Source organism: Pseudopipra pipra, chromosome Z (assembly GCF_036250125.1).
Source record: "Pseudopipra pipra isolate bDixPip1 chromosome Z, bDixPip1.hap1, whole genome shotgun sequence".
NCBI lineage: Eukaryota > Metazoa > Chordata > Aves > Passeriformes > Pipridae > Pseudopipra > Pseudopipra pipra.
The window spans coordinates 28,811,938-28,839,261 of NC_087581.1; the positions used below are offsets into that span (position 1 = coordinate 28,811,938).

Genomic DNA, 27,324 nt, shown 5'->3' on the forward strand with positions numbered 1-27,324 from the left:
CTTGAGCTTGCTTACAAATATAGAGAAAAGTATCTTCCTTGTATGTATGAACTAATGCCATTTTACTGGTTTGAATTTAGCACACCAGGGACATTAGTTCACTAGCATCCTTACTGATACATTATCTTGGTCACCTTAGGTCTCATTCAACCTCCTTTTTTGAATCGTTACAGGTTACTGTCTAAAATCAAGCCTGAAAAAACCAGTTAGATGTATACAAACTGAAGACTACACACTATTACATAAACAAAGTGTGCAGTCTAAATACAAAGACTGCAATACACTATGCCTTGCAAAGCAAAGGAATAGGTAAATTCCAGGCAAACCACATAAACCTAACATTATGTCCCCATCAAACACATTCAGAGAACCACGTAAAGTGTACAGTGTACAAAATTGTGCCTGTCAACTTTCAGCCCTGAAAGACTCTGCTGGTTGCAAGATGCTTTGCTGTTTTCTCAGCTGCAAGACAGGTGTGCTAGGTCCTGCAATCACTACCTCAGTCATACACTACCCAGGCCACTCCTACATGCAAGGAAATAACTGGGCCACTCAGTTATACCCCAGAACACACAAAGTGTATGCAGAAGACAGGATCAGCATGTACCAGCTTAAATGACAGGAAAAGTACCCACTGAATTCCCAAATCCTTACAGGCAGTGGTTTGGCAACTCCTATTTTAACTGTTCCTGTTGGAGCTCCTTTCAGTGCTTGTACTGCTTCCTCCAGGCTGCCATTTTCCAAATTGATATCGTTGACAAACATAAGCCGATCTCCAGGAAGAAGTCTGCCATCTTGCTCAGCCACACCTCCAGGAACTAATGAGCGAATCACAATTACAGTGTTTGCTGGATCAACAGGATCCTAATTAGATAAAAGGAAGAAAAGCATTTAATTTTATTTACTCTTTTATGTCCTGAGAGGCAAATTTTTATTTATGAACTTTTACTAACCCAAGGGAGTTGGGTTATTAAGAAGCTAGAGCTCTCCTCCAGGTGAACCCTCAGCAGGAGCAAACCCTCCAGTCTGTACTGCCCATACATTTATACTTTCACCTATTTTTAATTCTTCAATGTGAAAATTATTACTCCTATCTAGGTGATACCCCATCATGTATCTCCAGTATAAAGTATTACTAAATTGTACAAGTCAACTTTTGAGCTTGCAAATCTCATAATCGCTGATTGATGTTGAAGGCTGAAGAATATTATTAATTGCAGAGTGTTGTCTGTACATATCAAAATTCAAGTACTTCCTACTGCAATGACGTTGCAGACTCCATCCTCCTTTACACTCAGTGGTCTGAGGATACAAGTGGGCAATGCAGGCTAGGGCAAAGGTAACACGTGTATTTTAGTGGACAAAGGACTTACTTTCAATAACTCTCTTACACTTCATGGCACCAGATCTTGCTCAACAGAGAAAGCACTTAGGAGGCAAGTTCTTGTGCATGACTAATTAAACACTTTATGTGAGAGAGGAACATACCGATACAGCACTCTAATCAACAAGACAAAACAAAATGGTGTTTGTTTCAAAAAAAATAAACCTGTTTTGAAGTTCCCATCCTCCGGTGCACCTATTTTTATAAAAAAGCTAGCATCAAATACCAGTAACAGGAACATATGTTTCTGTCATAACAATTATCACAGGTGCAAAACATCTGTGTGATTCTTACAGAACTACATTTACAAGGCACATCATGTTAATAATTCCAAGACACAGTTCACTTGAATGTGCACACAAAAAAGAACACCAAGAAACATAATCATGGAACAGCTTTACTGATAGCAAAAGTAAGAGAAAACCAAACATCCACAAACAGGCACAAAGCTGTAACAAGTTTCCACGCCAAGACATATATCTGAAAAGATGGACACCATTTTACCAACATGTAAAAACTGCAGAAACTGGGAGACTGCTGAAAGCTGGTGTGAGAGAGAAGTGCTGAGGGAGGGAAGGAGGAAAGGAGGGAAGGACACTGAAAAGAAGTGTTCCTGATGGCAGTTAATGGAGTAAGAAGAATGCCATGGAGTTATAAAACACTTCACAAGTGGAAATATAACTAGCATTGCTGGAGATAGAGCTTGAGCTTGAACACCGAAATCTTTCTCACTATTTTAACAACAGATAATTACACTGTCACTTTAGATGACACTACATGTCACTTTTTTTTTTTTTAATAAATACCTCTCTAGTCAATGTGACAGTCTTCTTTAGAGTAAGAAATTATGCAGACTTTTCTAGAGGCCTGCCATTGTATAAAACACGAGGAATGTATTAGTATGGCTGTAACTGTCCTTAACTGTAGTCACTGTTCATTGAAAATTAATTGAAAATTTGAAGAAAACAGTAAAATACAAAGAGAAATCTCCCTGTAAATTTATTGTTCGCAATCTTAGGTGAAGGCAGAAACTTCAGTGACAAACTGAAATTTTTTTACTGCGTGTCAAAGAAGACAACATAGGACAACACGATACTATAACATCAAAAAAGGTAAGTTTCAGAAAGCCAACTAAAGCTGTAAGACAGAATTATATTCATATTTGAAAAATATATTAACCAATTTAAGACAGTTTCCACAGCCCTTTAGTACTATTATCCATAAACAAAATCCAGAATCCAGTGACTTACGCACCCACAATTTGTGTTAATGCTCAGAAGAGGCTGAAGCAAAAATATACTTTACTGTGTACTGACACAGACTTCAAATACTCCAACTCAGCTATGACATCTCACTGCACAGCATCATGAGTAACATATGAGAGAGTAGTCATTGTTTCATAAAACAGACACTTGACTATGCCTTTATCCTTCAGATTATTACAATACACTGCTCTTCACTTTTATCAGTGTGCAAATGCAAAATCTAAGGTATAGGCTAATTCTAAGCAGTGCCCTGGGGGCACAATTTCCATCTGGAAGTGATCTCCAGATGTAAATGCATATACTCCTAGGGACAAGATCCAGTAGAAACCTGGAAGGAGACTGGGTCCTGCACCACCACCAAACAGCTCACCAAAAGCCTATACTGACCATAGTATAGGGAGAAAATACTTGAAGTCAGATTAAAAGTTATCCACTGAACAACTGGGAACAGGAGGAACATTTGTTTTGGAGATCCTGACCAAGTGCAGGCAAGAGACAGACACTGACCTGCTCACTGGAACACATCAAGAATCATTGCTTACATATCCAGGAATTCTGAAGTCAAATACAAAATGAATGGAGATGTTTAAGCACATCCTGGACAAACTGCAGCTAAGCAAGGGATTTCAGAATTGCGGCTCTGGATTTTAGTAAATCCTTCTTTAAGCACCTAAGTCCTTTATTGGATCTTGCCCTAAACACCTCACTGCAGGTGCACAATACATGGCTAAATGCCTGAATATTCTGGCTACATCATTCATTGTCCCTGGGTCACTAGAAGACAGCTTTCTGAAGACCCTATTATATAACGGATTATCAGTTTTTCTGGAACCAGTATTACCACCATCATTAGAACCTGTAGTCTTAATACAGAAAGAAGAATATGTAATGCAATTAGTGAGATGCCTAAAACTAATTAGTGATTAGTTTTACTCTATTGCTTGGTTTCCATTAACATTTACCCTTAAAATACATATTTGGAACACACTGCAAGATGCAAACAATATGAAGTATTTTGCCCTCTATTCAAAGAAGTGCAGAAGTTACCTGATAGTCCAATATGCTAAATCCAAGCCCCATACTCCCTTTCTCCAGCTCAATGTTCTGTACTTCTGTTTCCCACATTGCCAAAGATGAGCTTTGCACCTCTTCCATACTCTGACCCTCGTCAGCTGCTTCCAAAGCTGTTCCCTCTGTGTCCGAGGAGCCAATGAATCCAAGTTCTATGTGAGCCTGAGAAAAACAGTAAATGTTTACCAATAAAATGTAAACCCTTGTGAATATGCAGAGACAAAACTCTGTTTATGAAAAAAAAGATCAAAACTAGACATAAAGGAAGTTCAAGCCCCCAGCAGATTTAATAAACAAGTCTGATAAACCTAGCACAGAATTCACATATCCTTTTAACAAAATAGCCCTGCTGTAAGTATATGAAAGTACTCCCTGAAAAACCTTTTACAAAATGGAATTTCTGTCAAACGAAAAACTTCAAAAAGCTTCATTAGTACATGCATTCAAATATACAGGAAATATCTGTTATTAAATGGTATGTCTAAATGTAATAATACTGATAGTAGTCAGAATATTCAATAAAAGAAAAAATACACGCACACATACACAGACATCTATGTTCTTCACTTGGTTTCATAGAAAAGCTTAGATCCTATAAACTGAATTTGGTGCCTTGCCCAGAACTCAAAATTAACTGTGTCTCTTTTCATATAAATGCTATTGCTTTGCATACTACACTGTAGGCCAGCCATTCCTACATATTTAATTCATCAGACTGCCCAGAGCTCTACAAGTATGAGTGACAGAAGCATCAGCCACTGAATGCACACAGAGTTCTGTGCAACACAAACCCAGAAAGCAAAGTTTAAAACCAGAATAAATATATTCAGATTCTAAACAACACACAGTTCGATTCGCCATACCCCTACCTCTCACCTACAGAACAGAAGTACATTACTCAGACAGACAGCCCTGCATCCCAGAATATTTCTGCCCATGACCAACCAGGATTGACATCTTCTGGTGGCCTAAAGAATGGCTGATAAACATAATTTGCCTTTTCCTATTTGTCCTACAATATTAAAACATATTTCTAATCTTGCAGAAGAACTTGATCTGTTTCTTCCTCAAGGAAACAGTAATTTTCAGTGATCTTTTAAAGACACAATACCTTTTCTGTGAGCTGAACCTCAGACAGACTTAGACTCTCTAGCACTTCTGGTTGAGTGATGGGGGGAGCTACTGGACGACAGCACACCATTGTCACCTTAATAGGCAGCTCTTTCAAGATACTGACCACATCCTTGTGGTTTTCCCCAATCAAAGAGATCTCATTCACCTCAATAAATAAAGAATACATACTGGTTAAAACTAGAGTATTAGAACAACAATGAACAAAAAAAGCCCCACAAACCTCAACTCACTAATCACCTCATTAAAAAAAAAAATTCCCATGCTAGAAGACACTGTCAACCCTTAATTTCTATTCAGTTCAATGTTCAGAATGAGCATCAAGATAAGTACTGAACTGAATGTACAGTCTTATAAAATTGCATGACATCACCCTACAAACCCCACATACTCTGCAACTTCATGTTTCTTGCATTCATGTAAACAAAATTCACATTTTAATTCTGAGAAAATAATTTAGAAAAATAATCCAGTGTTCAGTACCTTCACTGTGTAGGGATATTCCTATTAAATCCTAATGCTTTTGCTACATATTCTTTTTTTGTGACTGTCCTGGTTTCAGTGGGGATAGAGTTCATTTATTCTCAGTAGCTGGTGCAGCGTTGTGCTTTGGATTCAGTACGAGAATAATGTTGATAACACAGTGGTGTTTTGATTGCAGCTAAGTGTATTTATCCTACAGAAAGGACTTTTTAGTGTCTTGTGCTCCGCCAGTGAGGAGGTACAAAAAAGAAAAAGTGGCTGCATGGTACTTAATTGCTAGCTGAGCTTAAACCATGACACAGACCTTGGACTGCATCTGAAAAATCCACTACCATCTGAGAAATAAATGTAGGTATATGCAGTCCCATAAATACACATAACTGCACATGAAGTGACTGCTCAACTGCTAACTGGTATGCAGTTAGATATGCCACATTCCAAGGTCATAAACCATGAGAAGCAACTTACTGCTCAAAAACCTTACTGAATGCAGACTAAGCTAAGGTAGTATTTTTTCTTACTTCCAGCAGTTCATCTCCACTGAACAGCTTGCCACTGCGTCCAACTGGCCCCTCCGGTAAGATAGATCTGATGAAATGATGTCCCACTGTAGCTTCAAGGCTTATCCCCAACCCACTGCTTTCACTAAATTTGTTAACTACAGCCACCTAAAGCAAGATTAAGAAACAGTTACATTTGACGTATTTACAGCCATACCTGTTACTTTCCATTTCAATTTACAAATTATGAGGTCGATATTCCAGAAGTGAGAAATCACAAGTATTGTCATGTGTAATGGGGCAGTCAGGTAAAAACTGGAACTTTGATCACATACCACTTCACAATACACAAGTAAGAACTGTATGACAATAATATATCTAATAATACACACTTCTGTAGACACATCACCTATGGCATATGTTTTTGCAGTAGCTCCTAAACTTAGATACCACTTTTCAACTGTATCTACAGTATATGTTCTATACATTTTTTACACCATTACATCAAACCATTTATTCAGGATGCAGAATGGGTATGAAATTTCAAATTCTAGCTAATGAAGGGAGCTTTGAGTTTCATATTAAATATTATTTTTTTCTATAATACACATTTGTTCTCTTGAAGCTAGGAAATCGGTGAAACAATACTCATAGGCCCAGCAATCTAACAAGTCTATGATTGTTTGGCAAAATACAGAAAAATGTATTTCCTCATACAAATATTATATAAAAATAATCTCAACAGACTAAGAGGCATATGTATAATTCTTATACATGAATGAACAAATACAATGCAAACATATTTCCATCCATACGTTGTTAACATAATAGATGGGCAGATTAAAGGGCATTTAATAACAGTAAATAGAATTTACGTACCACTATTTCATAATTCGAACCCATAATCCTCTGCCACTTTATCTTCGTAGCTTCTTTTTCTGCAGTAGTTAGCTGGAAATCTAAAAATTATATGTGAGATTACTGTGACAAAGAATAAAATAATTAGTCTGTTCCTATAAGTGACAAAGTATATGGAACATACAAGATGGCACAATCAGGAACATACAGCATGACACAATCCTTCCCATGATGCCAGAACTCTCCCAAATATGACTAAAAATCTGCCATGTTTTGTCTCACCAAGCTTGAGTTTACCAAAGGAAAAACCTGCAAAATACTATTAAGATTCCAACCCTGCAAAACTAATCGTGTATTTTGAAAGAAATGAAGTTCAGTCCAACAGTTTGGTGCGTGTAGCTGGGAAGAAAGGACACATATTTAAACTAGCCTCAGAGTTAGGTGAATTTTTTGCAATTTTTCAAGATAATAGGCACAAAAAATATTTAGAAGTTGCATGCATGCCCTGAGCATGGATTAAATCAGACTGTATGTGGGCTGATTAGACTGATTCAGGGAGATGGCTGAAATACTTAAAAATGTAAACTGCATACTAATCCTTTTAGACAGGCACTGCATTTTACAGAGAGCATCCAAAGACACAATCTTGACATTTTGTATTTTCAAAACCATGAGCACAACTGTAAAAGATTTTTCTGAAACTGTAAGCCCTAGAGGACAGTGACAGAATGCAGGAAGTCCCACCTCTATTTTTTTTTTTTATTATGTTAGACTCACATATGTGCACACACACGACATAAGATTCTAATAGCTAAAGAGTAGCAGTGAACTTGGAAAGAAAGGAAGTGGACAAAGTAAAGATGTGGTGAAAATCACAGTGACAGGCTAGGCAGAAAACTCTGGCAACTCTTAACTTGATTGAAAGTTTATCTGCAGGCTGAAAAAACTGAGAAATGCTTTCTTCCTGCTCATTTTGCCCTCATTTACATTGTCTAGGCTCTATGGTAGGAAGAAATAAAAAGCAGTATTTAGATATAACAGCCAGCAAGCACAGCAGGTTTAAAAGAACCCTACATATTCAAGGGCCATGGTCTGGACTGTGCCTTCAGTAAATACCCAAATAAACCCTTCGGATCTGAATGTTCATCACAGGCAAAGACAAGAATCTTCATCACAAAGTTGCCAAATCCCACTGATTCTAGTAAGAATATAAAATGTCTAACAGCCTTGAACAGTGTTTTAAGTCTAGTCATTACTTGGAAACATTACTACACATAAAGCCAGATGATGTGTGGCATTCAAATAGGACAATACTTTCCCCAAAGCAGAGACCCAGCAGTATCTGAAGGAAAGGCATTTAAAAGAAATTCCTTCATCTATCCAAGATAATAGAAAGTATGAATTATGAAAAGATAAACATCACAAAACTCTTCAGTTCCCCTTTTGCTCTGGAAGCAGGAAAATGTCACAAAACACGCCATGTGCTGTCTCAATCTGGAAAACATATCATCACACAGGACTTCTGAAATGCAAAACAGTGTTCTAAGAGCTCAAGAGGGAAAAAAATACTCATTAGAAAATAAGACAGAGTATGGGAGAAGTTGGAGAATATCAGTGCACTAGAACTGACTGAATTTCAAACGTTACCAGACAACACAGATTGAAATTAATGCAAGTTCAGAAATTTGTGAAAAGGAAGTTTATCAAAAGAAGTGTAAGTCCTGGAACTGTAGCTGAGAAGATGCGGACAATTTGGAAGATAAAGTATATTGGGGAATGAGGAAGAAAAAAGCTTTCTACTAGAAAGAGCAGATACACAAAACTGGACTAAGAGAGGACCGAGCAAATGGCAAAAGCAGACTGCTTCATATGACATCTTTGGCATATAATTATTTTCAGACACATATAGTAGTCAAGATCCTACAGCACTCATGATCAAGAGTACATGATTAAACATATAACTACTTTGACTTTTTAGTTCTACCTCAGCTAAACAGCATACAAATGGAAAGACACAAAAAACATCTGATCTAAAAACATCTGATCTTAGTGTAAGCACACACAAGTGCATCTTCATAGAATAAAATATTAAATCTTGAGAACCTGTCTCCTGTTGTTTCACGTCATCTCCAATATTTACCACACTGGCACTGCATGGCAATGATGGGGATCCCTGTTCTGTTTCACTGTTATCTGGAAAAAAAGAAGAAATCTTTTCAGCTATTTTATGTTGTAATATTCATCAAGCTCACAGGTATGCTTCAGGGCATCGACTCTCTCTTCCATTGGACTTCAGAGTACAGTAGCCCCATTTGACAAATGGAATCTGGCATAGGGGGCCCAGAAGAAACATCACATTTCAAAGACATTGTCTCTCCTGTCAACACTTTGCCTTCTCCAAAGAGTTTTCAATAAAACAAATAAACAGAAAAGCACAACTACCAGTACCTGCATTTCTATCACTGAAAATATATCTAAATACATTCCTTACCATTCTTGTATTAACTTTTTTTTTTGTTTTCTTTCATGCAATTCAGGAAGTTGACACTGAAAACAAAAATGCTAGAGACTTGGAGACTTGCATAACTGACATACTTTTCATTTGCAGAAAACCTCTACCACAAAGTTCTGTTATCTCTGTTGCTGACTGTCAGATGTCTTGAACATCTATTGGCTGGAGAAACAGCACTGAGCATTTTGTCTTTATTTTTTTCCTAAAGCTGGGAGCAAGAGGATGACATACAGATAACATACTACTGGGTGTTTGAAAATCTTGCACAAGGTGGGTATTATGCCACAGCTGATGAATTATGACGTACTTTTACTGATACCAAACTATAACACAAGTAGCTGTTTGTGCATCCAGCCTCCGCTCAGGTATCCTGTGTTCAAGCCCACTGACTTCCAATATCTGGCACATATACTTCAATATGTGCAGAGTATATAAGATTAAGCTTCACTAATCTCATGTTATCAGCAGCAAAATTAATATGGGTCTTTAGCTTATGAATATTGTACACACACATCAGATTATTAATAACCTCTAGGTGTAGGCCACACCTCTCGTACATGGAGCTTGTGACATGAAAGAGTGAAAGGAGCTAAGATTTGCTTTTGTTCATTGAGGAGGCTATCTCTCTGCTTGCTTTTGAATGCAGCTTTCACTCTTGAGCATGAATAAAAGATTTGCTACCTTCTTGCCATTTGAAGATTTGCAAGATCAAAATCTTGAAGCAATTCAGACAGAAGTGCAATGCAGGGCAGAAATTTCAACACTCAATTCGAAAATGTAGCAAATAATACCATTATGTCTACAAGATTAATCAAACCATAGTAGACCACATTCTGCCCTCACGTACAGCAGCTCTGCCCAGCAGCTCTGCCAACAGTAATAGCTACCCAGAATGAATCTGGCCTATTTTATTTCCAGTTTGCAATTGAGAAGAAAAATGTTTCAAGCCAACTTCAAAGCAAAGTCAGTTTTAATTACCTTTGGCTGTGCTACTATCCTTTGTTTGGAACTGTAAGTCCTTTTCAACAGAAGCACTGAAGTCCTCCTGGGGCGGAATATGATTTTCCTGCTTAAGACCTCTTCTGATCAAAGTGAGCCGAACCGTTTGTCCCGTGTGCCGCAAAACGTCAACTGCTTGCTGGTTAGTAAAACCCTGAAGATTTGTTCCATCCACCTGCAGAATTAAGCAGCTTTTCAGTCCACCCAGAAAAAAAAAGTCCAGGGCAAAATAATATGGTGAGCTCTCAGCATCTGTTAGCCTGAGCACAAAGCAAGTGTAGGGGCAAGAACAAAACCTATATGACTTAATGAAATTGGATGAGCTAAGCACTTCCACTGGAGTACCGCACAGCTAGACGACAACCAGCACTACACCGCAGAGAGGGGAAGTGCTCCAGGTGCCCACAACGGTGCAGCCGGGCAGATCTGCTCTGCAAAGTGGGAGAAGACATAGCACGTGCTGTCCAGGGCACATTGTGCAGCCTGTCTGCTTGACCATTTCAGCCATCTCTACCTCCAAGGAGAAAAAACTGGGTGAATTAACCAACACAGCCACGGTTAGGAGTGCTGGGGACAGGAACGTTAAGGAAAGATACACTGATCCATGGTGGTAAAAAGAACTAGAGAGCACAGTCATTCTGAGGCCAAGGAACCTCAGATACAGGGAATTCTACTACTGAACACCATGAAGTCCCATTTCCCAATCAAACACAGTCACAGCCAACCAGATGTTATCACTGCTTCATCATTTTAATATTTTAAAGATAAGATTTTGGCCTCTTCTGTTTGAAACTATCTCATTATCTCATTAATTCAGTGTTTTTTTCTGGAACTCAAAACTTTGGCATTGTTCAATTTCATCCCATTATCCCTAGCACACACCCAATTTTATTCTTCTCCCTGCAAACTCTGTAATATCCTTTCTCAATTTACCCTTCCGTGCCTTAAATTTCTGAAATACTTCTAATAATACTATGTTCCTGTAGCTTTTTCTGTCTATCTACACAACACATATATTTCATTATTTTAATTGCTCCTCCATGAAGAACGAATCCCTCTGGACTCTTAGTCATTTTGTTGTTCTTCTCTTAATTTCTTCCACCTCTGGTGCTCTTCTGAGTATAAAGTAACCAAAAATCACATGGGGTTATTCAATTTTTTCTCCATGCTTAAGCAAACCATATTTAAAAAATGTTTATTATTCTTTTGTCTGAGAACACTCAAATAATTTTCTTCTTCTGCATCTGCAGTAGAAGAAGCAAACAAACTGCAATAATCAAGTCCAGCCATTTGTATTCAGCATGTAAATCATTACCAAAAACATATACTTCCACAAACAAACATGCAGGCACATTTAGAGAGAGACATTAACTTGCTCTTAGTGCTGCCTAAGGAGAGATCTATGAGACACACAAAAATGCACTCCCTCTGTTCATGACCTGATTTTCACTAAACAAATAACATTTTATGGATGAAAATATGTTCTTTTTTCTCTGAGCATCTAAAACTTTTATAACATACTTTTAAAAATCATTTTGAAAAGTTGTGCAAATTTAATCAAACTTTAAAACTTTGCACTTACTAAGATCCTACTGATAAGATACACATATGAAATACAGATTTTTTTAAAGAAGTACAAGTTAGGAGTGGATAAAATAATCAGACAGAGAATGTGATCAAATATTCTATCAAAAAAGGCCTCATCCTTTCAACAGCATTTAAGTATTTTAAACAAGTACTATATAAGCATTTCTTTACAATTTAAAGAAGCAGAATTTTGCAGACAAGTGATCTTGCTTCCTTTTGTGTTTACTTACAACTATAATTTGATCTCCCACATGGATTCTGCCATCATGTTCAACAGCACTGCCCTTTGTAATGCTTTTCACAAAGATACCAGAAGGTTCTGGGATGAAGAAACAGGAAAAATTAAATTAACTAATTTATTAAGAAACAATTTAAATAATGCAACAATCTCTAACTAATGGCACCAGTCAAAGAGAGAAAAAAAACCAACCCACAATCTCAAAGTAAGATAAGAAAATAATCATGAAGAAAAGTAATGATTTAAGTGAAACATAAATATTACTAAAGGATGAACTTCATTAATGTCGGCTTGCATTGCACCAGCTTTCATTCAAAATCTTACAATGCCAAATTCACAATTCTTGCTGGAAAATAAAAAATATTCCAACTTACTTTAACCTAAATATTGAAACCAACATCAACAAGGAACGTATCTCTGACTTCTGTCAAATTTGGACAGAAAATTCAGCTTCAGTATACTAATCTGGTAAACTCTGAATTTTCTATGTACTTAATAACTGCTTAAGAAAATGCATGTTTGAATAACCAAATCCAGAAAATTATAAGCAAACAGGACCACAACTTACATTTGAACCAGCTTTTAAGTACAGATGCCAATATTAGATAAAACAAAATTAAAAAAAAAAAAAAATCCCAAACCAAAAAAAAGCAACAAAAAAAAAGCCACAAACAAACAAAAAAACCCTAAGACAGAACTATTTTAGACAGTTATTAATTTTGAATCAGAAAAGAAAGGAATATATAGAGAACATCTACAGAAGCGACGTTTTACTAAAAGAAATTCATTTCAGGAGAAACACGCCTGTGAAACAACTTCAACAGCTCAATAAAGTGAAAATCTCTGGAGTTCCTACATACACATTTTGCACATCATACATGAAATTGAGAAAAATAACAGCATAAACAGGCATGAAATCAGGTCTGACAGTTACAGGCCTGTAACACTGATATCAGAAATCTCAAAAGAATCTACTTTCTCTCAACAAATGTTCCCACTGTTAAATGAATATGTTTGATATGAAGATAATTCACTACAAAATGCATTCTAAAAGTTGTCAGATCCTTTACAGACCTGAAGTTAACTTTTTACTGGCCTTATTATGACAAAAGTTAGCAGGAAGGAGGGCTAATGATCCAATTCAGCTTAGGAAAAATAAGATTACAAATATATTAAAGTCACATCACTGACAAGTCTCTTTTTATTTTTTTTTTTAAGCTGTTGTTTCCACAACAACTGGTCTTACAGAATTTAAGGTATTCTTATATCCTGTAACAGCTGTATGATAACACAAAAAGTTGTTATTTGTCATTCATGAAAGATTCAGCCATGGATCTTTTTGTCCAGTAGTTTTATTGCTACTTCTCTGACAGCAAAGTTATCCTGTAACTAAGTGTTAAATCACAAAACTGAGTTACCTAATCAGTTCCTAAGTTAAGAATATTCTACATAGTTACACACAGCACAGTAATTTCAAATCGAAGACTGGTGATACCCAAACACTAAATCAGTTAAAATATGATCTATCACATGTTCTGCATTTTAATTTGTCTCTTAAAGATTCAACTGGAAGCTGCTAAACAGTGACTTGCACAAACTGTGACCATCCTGTCCTATGCAACAAGACTGTTAAAATTTAGTCCAGATTTTCCAAGTCGACGAACTAAGCTATATACTGCCAATAATGCAGAGTGCACCTATCCATACATTTTTCTAAATATATATATGTGGGTGCAAGTCAAAGCAATAGCTCTTTGAGAAGTTTTACAACACATTCAACAAATATCCCTTCCTAGCAATACTGAATTTGCCAAATCCCCCCTAGGGAGGCCTAACAGAGTTCAGAATAATTTTTCAGAAGAATGCAGTGGAAACTGCAAAGTAAAAATACACAGAACCGTACATGAATATTGTTGCATGTGTTTATTTAAATAAACTTATTTATTGTCTGCCACGGTCCACAGGCCAACAAACATTTATTGTATCTATATCTATTGTATTCTTGATCTGCCAGCAGCACTATTCACATTGTTAACAATTTAATAACAATACCTTCTCAAACTACTCAAATGGCTAATGTATTACCTTGTAAGAGCCTTTTAAAAACGAAAATGTAATTTTAAAAGCCCGGCTATTTCTAACAAAGAGGGCTCAACCTATTTTAGAACTGTTTTTCAAAAACATATAAACATAAGCTTTAGCCAAAAGTGAAGATAAAAATTGATTTAAAAATAGAGGTGGGATTCTATAATAACACCAACTGCTTTTATTCTGAATGTCCTTCTCACTAAAGGAAAATAATTCTTTTTCCCTTACAAACTTTAAATAGATTTTCATATTGTCAAGGGTTCTTTTAAGAGATGCTATACCAAAATTAAGTCTCGGATGCATATATACCATAGTATGCAATAGATTGTATAGTAAAGTGCAGAAATCTACCATTACCTGATGTTTTGTCTCCAATGTAACCAGCAATAGTTATTCCTAAACCTTGGTTGTTTTTAGTAAGTTCAACATTAAATTTCTCCCCATCTTCACAGCCATCAATAGAAGCATCTGCCTAATAAGAAAACAGTAATTAGATTTTTTTTTTCTTTAAAGATCCTTCACATTCTTTAATGTCATTAACATGTAAAATTAGATGCAATCATAAAAAAGAAAGTGCAAACTTCCCTTACACTCTTTGCTGTTCACCAGAGAAATGAGAAATAGGTTAACACTCCTCATGGTGAAGCAATACAGGGCAGGTCATGTACTCTCCACCCCACTGCTCCAGCATATTACCTCTAACCTATAAAATCATTATTTGATGACTAAAATGATCGGTGAGATTTGTACAAATTGAATAATGAATTGCTTGTACAATAATTTAGACATATATGTATATGAATACGTAGCTTGCTGCCCTTCTGGTGCCTCCTCTGAATCAGCTTTAGATGGCTGGGTTATTAAAAAGAAGAAAAAAAGTCATAATTCTATTTTGTATGCTATTTGTTTAAATTTCTCTGCAATAACTACAGCTATTTTTTTTAAACTTGTCAAAAATTTGGGAGTAAATAATTAATTTATTTACTGTTAATGGAAGTAAAATACATATTAAAATCCCATTTTTACAATAGTGGTTTTGTAGTAAAAGAAAAAACTACTTATAAAAATTAATTTCAACTTTAAAAAAGTTTTGGATTTAAATTTTTCATCTTTCAGTTGTCTAAAACAGACAGTTTCTAGCCATTTCAATAACTGATATGTGATTACATATAAAAGGCTTTAATTTCATTGTATTTATATGGGCATCAATATTTATGCATACATTTAAAACAGGATTTCACAAAGTAAAAATCCATCAAGATCCTGCTATACTCTTCTTTTATTCTGTCCTTTCTGCATGCCAAGTAGCAGCTAATATTTTTTTAAAGTGCAAATATGGCAACCAGGCAGATACTAATCAAACCTAGTTTGACTAGATAAGTATGCATGTGCCTAAAGAAAGAAGATTTCAGGAGAGCTATGATGCTACTTGCCAAGAGAATCTGATTCCAGTTCTTTATCTGAACAACTCCAACCAAAACCAAAATTAAACACAAGAAAAAGAAATTGCTACTGCATTAACCATCTCTCTACTTGATAATACAGGATTGCTTTGGCCAGAGGTAATACCACTAAAAAACTGATCTAATTTCTATAACCTCATGAATTTTTACAGGATAGACATCTACAGGTGAACATGACAAGAAGTGGCCATTTTGAAAAGCCATTCTGCTCTCAATAATAGCTGTAAGCACATCTTGAAGTCTTCACCCACACTGTATTTGATTACAAGAAACTAACAAACCAAGCTGTTTGCATCATCATCTTCACTTCAGACCCAAATCAGTAAGTCTTGCACAACTGTTAACAAGGTGCTCCTTCCAAGAACAAGACTTGCAGAAGTTTAAAAACAGCCTACCTTCTGCCAGAAGAGAGGTACAAGGAAGAAGGTATTGAAAAGTAAGGAAAAGGAGAAGAAGGTGTCAAAAAATTTAAATTTTGCCCCTTGGCTGCTTTGAGCTACTTCCTCAGTACTAGAAATCTTATACCTCCTGAAGTTGCAGATACTTCCTTCAACATTGCATCATATACTGGTGGTGAATGGTGTTGTATCCAGTTGTTGGCCAGTCACTAGTGGCACGCCTCAGGAATCAGTGTTGGGCCCAGTCCTGTTTAATATCTTTACTGATGATCTGGATGAGGTGATTGAGTCTACCATTAGCAAATTTGAAGATGGCAACAAGTTCAGAGGGAGTGTCAATAGGCTGGAGGGTAGGAGGGCTCTGCAGAGGGACCTGGACAGGGTGGGTCAATGGGCCAAATCCAGTGGTACGAGATTCAACAAGGCCAAGTGCCAGGTCACATGCCTTTTGGCCATAACAACCCCCTGCAGCACTACAGGTGGGGAGAGAGTGGCTGGACAGTGGCCAGACAGAAAGGGACCTGGGGATAATGATTGAGAGGAAGATGAACATGAGCCAGTAGTGAGCCCAGGTGGCCAAGAAGGCCAATGGCATTCTGGTCTGTATCAGGAACCGTGTGGCCAGCAGGACCAGGGAAGTGATTATTTCCCTGTATGCGGCACTGGTGAGGCCCTCGTTTGAATCCTGAGTCCATTTCTGGGCCCCTCAGTTCAGGAAGGATACTGAGGTGCTGGAGCAGGTCCAGAGAAGAGCAACAAGGCTGGTGAAGGGACTGGAGCACAAGTCCTATGAGGAGAGGCTGAGGGAGCTGGAGTTGTTTAGCCTGGAGAAGAGGAGGCTCAGGGGAGACCTCATCACTCTCTACAACTGCCTGAAAGGAGGTTGTAGCCAGCTGGAGGTCAGTTTTCTCTGCCAGGCAACCAGCAGTAGGACAAGGGGACACGGTCTTAAGCTGTGCCAGGGGAGGTTTAGGTTGGACATTAGGAAGAGGTTCTTCACAGAAAGAGTCACTGGGCATTCAAATGGGCTGCCCAGGGAGGTGCTGGAGGCACCGTCCCTGGAGGTGTTTAAGGAAAGCCTGGATGTGGCACTTAGTGCCATGGTCTAGTTGACAGGGTTGTGTTTGGTCATAGGTTGGACTCGATCTCAGAGGTCTTTTCAAACCTAGTTGAGTTTGTGATAACCTCAAAAAGGCAAACGCTGAAGAAATATACACAGATTAACTGTGTATGTCAAATTCAGCTTTTGTTTTGAGACCGATGTTTTTCAGACAAGTAATACTAGGAATAAACATGGATCCTCTATCTAAAATGCAGAGAGGTTTTATGTCTCTCAGTGCTGTAAAGACATAAAAGTACCAGTTTGTCTCTCCTGCTAGATGCTCAGAAGCCTCCATGTTAACTTTCTTTGCCTTATAGCCACAAAAGAGGGGACGTTTCTTTTTCACAGGTACCACTACAATGGACAGGGGCAAAATGATGGTAATCATGCATAAATTTTTATGGCTTTTTTTTTTCTGAAGTGACCTGTTTGAAATGTAAATTGTAACTGGGGAGAAAGTAAACCAAAAAATCTTTCAAGGCCTAAATTCTATCTACCTGGAGGCTCAAAAACAATGAACTTTTTCTTCTCTCATTAATTTACTCCACATATTCACATTTATATGTATCTGATCATAACCACATGTGACAAAACAGTACTGTTCCTGGCTCTTCTGAAACCAGACTTTGCTACAAACATGCAAATGACCTATTATGCAGAGGTTTTGAGCTGACAGGCCATGATAATATATACACCTCTTTTTAAGAGGCTGACAGTTGTAGAGGAGTAACAGCGCATAGTACAATCATCAGCAGGGGAATAAGGGTAGCAGCGGTCAACTTTTTTCAGAAAACATCTAGCAAATGAGCAAGGTGATGTAGGAAAGAAGCAGGTGTGTGCTGGTTGGCACAGGGAGGAAATGTCTGATGAAGAGCTGAAATTCTTTGGAAAGAAGAAATATTTCTGGAGAGGAAAAAGACAAGTGGACAGAGAAATGCTACATAGTCAACTAGCTCTGTCTGAAGAAAAGACTTCATGGCTTCAGTTGTTTCTAATGTAATAACGTACCCTTGCAAAAACCCAGAACAAATTGTTTCAAATTATACTTATGGAAGTCCTAAACCTTAATCCCAAAAGTCTTTAAGAATATAGTTACTTGAATTGTGGACTCATTATATTTAAATTCTCCCAGACTGTCAGATGAGAACATCACTATTGGGAAAGAAAATCCTGGCTTTTGAGAACATAAGGACAAAAGACATTCAAATAGCAAGTAAAAAGAAAGGAAGTTTATAGTAGATATTTGCAATGAGTTGAGTATATTCACTGTTGCTTACCTGTTTATCTGGTGTGGAGGTGGGTACTGGTGTACCTGGAGGAACTGCTGGAAGAGGTGGCTCATCAATAGGACCCCTTGCAATTACGAGTTTCACTCTATTTCCACACTGCCTTAGAACTTGTGCCACCTGCTCACTGCTCATTCCAGCTAGGTCTGTATCTCCAATTTTCAAGATGTGATCTCCACTACACAATCTCCCATGCTGGAGGAAAAATAATGATGAAAAAAATCTTTTAACATCCTGCTACTTCTTCCATGTACCGTATAGTTAGAAAAAGACTACATAGCTATAGTAACTTTTACGACATATGAACCAGGTGACTTTTTTGGGGTGTCAAGTCAATATCCTGAAAACATGGAGAAGAAAAGAAGGTTGCCTAACAGCACGCTAATTTTACTTGGAATTTCCAAAGAAATACCCAGGAGATCATTTTTCAAACAGTCACCCAAGCACACAAAAATAAACGTGTTTAGTTATGATTACTACCTTCTGATATTTAACAACTACATGTAGAGTTCAGAACTCTAGGTTTCATTTCCAAGTACACTTTTAAAGACAGCACAAAAACATTTATTCTGCTTTGGACTTCTATTTAAAAACCAGTTCTCAGGATCAACCATAACTTCAAAATAAAATTAATTTCTCTCTTACTGTGATTCAGTTTTTTATATTGCTTTACACTGGTTTACTCTCCTACTGATTTACCTTTAATTAACAAAAATGCTTTACATGAATGTAGGCCATATGATGCGTATTAAAGAGACAGATCTGTAAAAGCAACCTATCTACCTGCTCAGGGAAAGAGTGCAGCAGTAAATATTCTCCATGAATCTCCAGGTTATCAGGCTGCTATGCTGTTGTTGGAAGACTAACCAGTCTCTGTGCCTATTAAATCCTTGAAGATCATTAATGCAGCCCTGGGTACCTGTCCAACGGACAAGTTTGAAATCAGCTGTGATAACCAAATTCAATTCACATGAGCCCTTCAGGCAAGAGCAGAGCCTGCATTCTGAAGCAGACACATGAAATCACCTCCGCTCCAAGCCTCAGTAAGCCCAGCAGAGAGAAGTAGATTGTCTTACCTGTTAGGGCAGAGCAAGTCAATCTTTGGAGTTCTCCCTACCCTTGACTACAACCAGTGCACTCATGAAAGAATTAAGAGTGTAAATGAATATCGACCAAACATGTATTATGTAACAGGTTTGAAAATGTGATTTAGGGCCTAGTCCAGCTTTTACAAATGTGCAAATCCCAGCACTAAACACATTTTTATATAAATATAAATTTATATAACTTTTATATAAATTTCACTACTTGTTCTTTTTTTTTTTTTGCATTTATGTGGATGAAAGCTACCAGTATTTAGCATGATCATAAAAGTAAAGAGTAACTGCACGCCTTACTGAATGGTAACAGAAAGGTAGATTGAATGTACCTGATCAGCAACCCCTCCTGGGAGGATGGTTTTAACAATCACTCCAGTTGACTTTCCTCCCACTATCCCAAATCCCAGACCTGAGCCATCATTGACCAACTCTATGGTCTCCACATGCTGCCAGTGAACCTAAAAGGAACAAATATAAGCTTGCAAATGATTAAAAACATAGACTCATAGAACATATGATTTTTATAGGTATGAAAAGACCCTTAAGATTATCAAGTCAAAATCTTAACATAGGTATTAGAATTTGCAAACTATTTTCTCTTTTTTCTTGAACATGTTTTTGATAATGGAAGGTTGGAGGAAGGTAGACATAAGAGACCTTTCTAACAATTACTATTTGGTGTAAGATTTCATAATTTTTAAGCAATAAATTGCTAGTTACATAACAGGCAAGCTTCTCTGGTACAAAACAGAGCTAGGTAGTGGGTCAGACCTTTCAAGAACTTGTTGAATTAATTTAAGCAGCAACCTAGGGCCACCCACCTTCACGCCCCTTTGCAGTCAGTAAATACTGCTGCTACAAAATCTCGTAGGACTAGAAATCTTCAGCTAACCGCATGTTCACATTGGCCACTATAACAAAGCACAGGTGAAAGCAAAATCCCAATTTAAGGATTTTTAAGGCTGAAAGTAGCACCAAGCATTGCAAAGTAGGCATGAGCAGAATTGCCTCATGTAATGAGCAAAGATTTTTGCATTGTCTGATGTCAACAGCAGCAGAATGAAGCGGCTCTGACGGCAGACTTGATGTTCTGACAGGAGCAAAACTGCTCTGAAAGACAGACAAATGCTAGTTTGCTCATATGGGGCACTACTTGAAGGGACAACTGGAAGCTCATGGTGTGCTTTCTCCTGAAGAATACACCATACACTCATCGGAAACTTGAAACTGTAGCTGGTCCTGCATTAGGTAGGATCTTGAAGGAAGCATTTATTTTGACATAATCCGGGTATTGCAAATTCAAAGCCCTGTGGTACCTGTTTGGAAATCCACAATCTTAACATAAACCAATGATGATCACCCAAAGCCTGAAGGAAAAAGGACAGCTCCTAATACACTGCATTTGAAAGCAAAGAGAAAACAAGCACTGGGAAAAGCACGCTAAAAAACCAAAAGCTGTGGCATGTTTAAAAGGAACATTTTTTCAAGCAAGGGAAGTTGTCTGGAGAATACAGAGGCAATCACATAGAGAAAAAAGTGTGTCACAGCAATATTGGAAGAGAACAGGCCTCTCCTGTGTGCTAGCAGGAAAGCTTAGGTCAGTCAGCTGCATTCCTGCATACAGATGAAAAGAATAATTCTGACATTTTTTCACTAAAAATTTTATGCTAATGATTAAAAAAACCCACTAAAACAGCTGCTTTTTCCAGACCAATTGCTCTCTATACTGCTGGTTATCGACTCCCTTAAAGAAGGGCCACAGATGACTGAACAGCAAAACCTACAGAAACTAAAGACAGGTTGTTTCATCCCAGGACAACAAGGCATTACATGAGTAAGATACCACCATTCAAAAGAAAGGAATTTTGTAGCAGAGCTGTTTTCTGGGGGGTCCTAAAATGCATCCATGCATTTTAATGTTACTTGTTACTCTACTTGGATCCCCCACGCTAACAGAACAGAGAAACAAACACACAAGTACCCATTCAGCTGGTGGTGTGGATCAGATTGCAATGCCTCAAAAAATTCTGTTTGCCCAAGCAGAAGGCAAAGAAAAAAAAAGATCTTGTTTACTGCAATCTCAAAATAAAGCTTCATCAAGGTAAATACGCTATATTTGCACTGGTAGATACAGATAATTTGGCAGATGAGTGGAAGGAATACATCCAAGATGAAGATTTCCCCCAAGCAAACCTGAATATTTTCTACTCTTTGCATGGGCAAAGGTACAGCAAAGATAAATAGAAGAAAAGCCTCGAGAAATTTGAAGGCGTGTATATACAAGTTACAAAAAATGTCTCAAGATCCTATATGCAGTAAGTACATACATGACCAGAACTGAATACACATATGTTTGAGGTATACTCACTGGGTTGGAATGGGCTGAAACTGTACTAGCAGCAGACGGAGACCGGGAAACTACAGGACTGATGAGCTGAGGAAAAGTGCCCCTGGCCACAACTAGCTGGACATTATCTTTTGCTTTCTGCAGGATGCTGATAGCCTGTTGATGCGTAATTGTCTGATCAAGGGCTTGTCCATTAATAGCAAGGATTTGATCTGCTTCCTTCAGCTTTCCATCTCTGTCACATAGATGTAAACAGGGAAGGGAGATGACAAAATAAACAAATCAGAAAAACCAAGGAAGCATTGCCACAGAAATTGCAATATTTTGACAATTTTCCAGTATTTTTAATAACCCAGTCTCTATTCCCCCCACTTTTTAATCCCTCCCTGCAGTTTTGCTGAAAGGAGCTGATGCGGCACCCTGGTGATTGCTTCCTTTGAAGCTAATCCCACTGCCACTGTCCCCTGGCTACTACCCCCTAGCCAGCTTTCTTCTCCCTGTACCCCCATGCGAGACTAAGCATATTAATCTCAGTCACTCCCAAACACAGCCTAGGAGCTTGTGTTTATTCTTGACTTTGAGCCTCTTGCTTTACACATCAAGTGCTCCACTTTGTTCAGTGCCCCCATCCTGAATATTCATCAAACTGTGGAGTGGAACACACTTTCATCAAGATGTTACAGAAACAAATTTTGTTTTGCTGAAAAACAAGGAAAAAAAAGGAAAAGAAAAAAGAAAAAAAAGAAGGCTAGGCAAATAAAAAAAAGAGAATGAAAATGATTAAACAGATCCCTTTTATGCAAAGGGAAAAAATTAAAAAAAAAACTCTTCGCTTTCTGACAAAGGAAGCACTACTGTAAAATTACACACTGAGCCCTTCCCCAGACCTAATCCAAAGGAAGTGCATGAAGCCTACAAAGTTGAATTACCTGCTACTTCCTTCACCAATTCTTTGCATCCTAAAGTGCCAACACTTCGAAAACAAAGGGCAGCAATGAAAACAAGGATCCCTACTACACCAGCTTTTGTGAGTACCTACACGGTAGAAGCTCAGTTACAGCATTCAGGAAAAAGAATTTCACTTGTGAATTCGAACTGTCTTCCAGAGTGCTCTTGAAGACTTATTATTGCCAGGGCCTTTCTCATTTATGACCCCTGTAACAGTTGTTGAATGTTTCTCTTCTGGACAATGAATCAGGCAGGGCCTGATTCAGTAAAGACAGGTCTCATCTCCATACAATAAAAGAAGTAAAAGCAAATACCACTTGAATGGGAAGAAAGAAAAAAGGGGGAAATTTAGGCAAATTAGAAAATATTGTGAATAAGTAGAGCATGATGCTTTCTGTAACTGAATTAACTCTGCAGACCATGCTCTGGCCTCTGTTAAAAATACAGTGTTCAGATCACAAATAATCCAAAAACTTCTCCCTACAGTACAGCGAAAAATAGAATCAACATGACTCACACCTCCCCACACAACATACAGAGTTCACTGCAAAGCAGCTCTGGCCAGGTTCCTTGATCACTGATACACCTCACCAGCCTGCAGTGAACCTTGCACTGCTGCCATTTACCACCAGGTTTGTTTGCTCCCTTGGGCTGTTCTTACAGCAGAAATCCATTTCGCTCAACACTCCTTGTGAAATTTGAGTTTAAGCCTAAAGTATATTTTCAGCAAGCTATTATTATTGCTGAGCTTCTGTAACATCAACTTAATATCTCTTCGAATATCTCTGAGTTTAGGTCAAGCCTTGCTTGACTTTAAAGCTTGGTTTCTCACCTGCTCAGTGGGCCACACCTTACAAATAACACTGCTAGTTACAGCTAACTATTTTGCATAAAATTGTTTTTCGGTGCATTCAAGGATGGCAAAATATGGATTTCAGTGTTAAAAGACACAATGAAGAATGGCAGCCTCCCCTTTTTCCCTATTTAAAAGGAGATATTATAAACAAACCACAGAGAAAGACATAAGTAGTTTTAATAAATTCAGAACACATCATATGTTGTCCTGTTCCAACATCACAAAAATGGCAGTGTTAAGTAATTTTACATCTGCAATGATGCTTAGGATATGAGAGAAACATGGCTCTTGTACCACAAAAATAACAGCACTAACACAACTAAATTCCACTGTCATATTAACATTTGGTATAGTAAAATATTCCAATAGTTTTCTTACCTATGTGCCACACTTCCCTCCTGGATTTCTTGCACAAATATTCCTAGTTCTCCCCTGTTTTCACTCTTGAGTCCCACAACACTGAAGCCCAGACCACCACTTAGAGGTTTAATAAGTTCAATTGTCTCAACAAGACGACCCTATTTAGCAGAAGTTAAAAAAAAGGGTACAAATGTTAAAAGATTAAAAATGTTGAAAAGTAGTAATAATGAATGTTATAAACAACTTGGAAATTAGTTGCTAATTTGCCAGTTACAGTTACAGTTGGGCAAGACTATACAAGCTAATAACTGAAACATAGTTGTTCATTTCCGATTTTTTCCTATCATACAGAAAAGATTTGAGAAATAAAAGACTACCACAGCCCTGAAGAGGAAATCAGGGAAGAACAGCTAAATATACAGACTTTAAGCTTAGTAGTGACTAAAATAGGATATGCATCTATAAAATTTTAGAGGGTACAGGTCAACTTTCAAGCGAAACTAGAAAAAGAGGAAGAATTTCAGAAATATGAAAGAAGTAGGACTATGCAAAAGGCTCTCCATAAAAGCATTAGACTTCTCCTATCAGACTTTTTTAGAGATTAATTACAACAATCCTAGAATATATGCCTGGGCATTCCCAGCTCCAGCCACCGTAGGGACTTGTACATCATTTCTGGCTGATACAGGAAAGTAGTAAGATTACACAGCAAGGCCAAAAAGGAATTTTCCATTTAATTTCCAAGAAAGTCTAGTTGTCATTAGTTATGCATACAAGAGGATGCTCTGACAAAGTATCTCCCCCATGCACAGAGAGGCAGTTCTACAATGTGCATAAAAAGATAATGGGATGCTGATCTGTGAGACACACACAGGCCAGCTAAGGACAGTAACTCAGCAGCGACAATGTCAAGACCACTTTTTCACCTGCTTTCTCATTTACTAATTGTTCCTCAAATTAAAAGGTTACTTTTATTTTATATAGGAAGTGAGCTCTGGTCTGCGTCATAACACAATTGCTTTTAAGTAAGCATACATGTATTTTAATCATCAGATAACCAGTAATCCACATTCTGTGATTACTGTAAGACAAGTTTACCTGGGACATGTTTCTGATTAGCTGCTCAAAGTCATCACTAGAGGACTTTCCATTAATCTGAGGAGTAATGGATCTCATTGATGCTTCTAGCACATTAGCTGGGCTGCCATTCTGCTGAGCCAACAAATATGACTCATTAAGTGGCAAGGACCCCATGTTCACACCATGATGGAGAAACTGAGGGAATTCATCAGTGGAATGTATGGAGGGTGCAATATTTACCTGTAAAAGATTAATGGCAACACAGATTTATAGACACAGCAAAAACCTCCCGCCTACATAAGAGCATCATAGTTAGTCAATTGATTGTTAAATGTACCTGAAATACCAATTTGCAATTTCAAAAAGACATTTTAAAAAGGAAAATTACCTTTGATATTTATAATCAATGTAAAGTTGTGAACTACCAGCATAAAACACAGAAATTGACAAGAACAATTTTAAATTGCCTAAAATTATTTTGTTCCTATCAGCATAGCATCTTGAAGTATTCCATCACAGTGGTAGATGTAAACAAGTATTTCCAAACTTTTTCTACAGTAACAGTATTAAAAAAAACCAAAACAAAACCCAAACAAATGTATCGCTTATTTTACAAGAAAAAAAAAGTATGTGTATATTAATGAAAAAAGGAAAGAAACCTCACCAGCTACATAGAAGACAAATTTCACTGGTCATGGTTTCTGCATCACAATGCACTACCAATGTGACTATCTACATGAGCTAGAATTAAATACAAAATTACTGAACAAGTCTAAAACCACCAGGCTGCTCTGAAAATCATAATTGTACCTTTACACAGACAGACTTGACAATACCATTCTCTTAGAACAGAAAAGAAAATGAGAAATTTCTCCATTTTGCCCAGCCATAGTAAACTACCTCTTTTCAAGCAGGTCTCTGCCAACAAATCTAATGAATGGCTGCTGGCGATACAAAGCTCACCTGAGAGATGAGCAGAAACCCTCATTTGGCTGTTGTCCCGCTTGCCTGTTGACTGTCAACACGAACCATTTTACTCCACATAGATTTGCCGCATACTTGCCTGGCACACTAACCACAGTACTGCAGTTTCAAATACTTTTCATAGTTTTACAGTGCAAATTTGCTAGCATTCTGTACCACAATACAGAAGACAAGGGTTCCCCTTCCTTAAAGTCATATTTTTAAACTTCACGTATCAACAAAAATTTCAGAATTGTAAATATATTCTAAAATGTCTACTGCACCAGTCTCAACTGTTTAAGCATGTTACTTCTATTAGGTTTATCATATCATTCTCCCAACAGTCCAGTCATTAAAAGGTCAATATTGCTCTCCGTCACACAATTCCATCTCACCTGGGTACTTTAGGAAAATGCAATAAAACAAATGTCATTAGTTGAACAACTTATGTGCCTGGGAAGACCTTCAAGTTAAAATAAAAATACCATAAGACAGCATTGGGAAAAAGCAGTTCTTAGCCTGCTCTGCTATAAAAAAACTTTTAAGAGGAAAATCTGGATGTCTGGAATCCCGATATTTCCATAACATATTGATTATGTTCTGTCATCTGAGTATTTGTGAGGAATCAATTGGGTTATGTTACAAATAAATCATAATGCCTAAAAAATGTGCACATATGCACTTTTTTAACCACATACATTCATGTCAACAAGCATATAAGGTACAGGTAGACAAGCCTTGTTTCACAACATCCAGAGACATAATCAAATTCTACCCTTCTGTTAATACAAAATTTCTCCTTATATTGTATGAACAGATTTGAAACTAGTGAAGCCTATGACATACTGCATTTCTCACCTGCATGAGGCCATATAATAGGTTAATTCAATTCCACCTTCCAAATGTCCTCCACTTCAATGTATAAAAATATATACCTGAACTTGGTCAAATATGTGCTTTATTTCTTGTTCTCCTCCACCTTCAAATCTTCTTGTAGATCCTGCTGTTATATTTCTTCCCACATAAAAATTGTCATGAGTGAAATTATCAATCCTAAGAGTATTTAACATCTAACACCACTGCAATTAACCAGTCTTAACTGTTTCTGTGTAACATTTTTACATTTCTACAATCCTACAATAGTGCTAAAAGCAAAATTTAAGTCTATGTACAGAAAGCTAGAACCCCTTCTGCTTTACAAAGAAAGAGCCATGCAGGCAAAAAAGGACAGAAACAGAATTTTAAGCTGCAGAAACTGACTGTAGCTGCAGATCCACTGCTCTAAGTTTATTCCATGTTACCAAA

General features: G+C 37.4%; 1 protein-coding gene across 19 annotated transcripts in view; it reads right to left on the minus strand.

Moving 5' to 3' along the window:
- Positions 1–27,324, minus strand: part of MPDZ (multiple PDZ domain crumbs cell polarity complex component) — a 111,206-nt gene that overhangs the window by 69,136 nt on the left and 14,746 nt on the right. For all 19 annotated transcript variants that reach the window (XM_064641242.1, XM_064641249.1, XM_064641257.1 and 16 more), the window contains 14 exons: positions 25,075–25,296; positions 23,995–24,134; positions 21,834–22,047; positions 19,795–19,923; positions 18,357–18,560; positions 14,474–14,588; positions 12,021–12,109; positions 10,183–10,378; positions 8,796–8,885; positions 6,714–6,793; positions 5,856–6,002; positions 4,832–4,999; positions 3,697–3,882; positions 655–864 (listed from right to left, as the gene is read on the minus strand). In XM_064641242.1, coding sequence (XP_064497312.1) covers positions 655–864; positions 3,697–3,882; positions 4,832–4,999; positions 5,856–6,002; positions 6,714–6,793; positions 8,796–8,885; positions 10,183–10,378; positions 12,021–12,109; positions 14,474–14,588; positions 18,357–18,560; positions 19,795–19,923; positions 21,834–22,047; positions 23,995–24,134; positions 25,075–25,296 — 2,190 coding nt within the window. The remainder of the gene's footprint in view (positions 1–654; positions 865–3,696; positions 3,883–4,831; positions 5,000–5,855; positions 6,003–6,713; positions 6,794–8,795; positions 8,886–10,182; positions 10,379–12,020; positions 12,110–14,473; positions 14,589–18,356; positions 18,561–19,794; positions 19,924–21,833; positions 22,048–23,994; positions 24,135–25,074; positions 25,297–27,324) is intronic.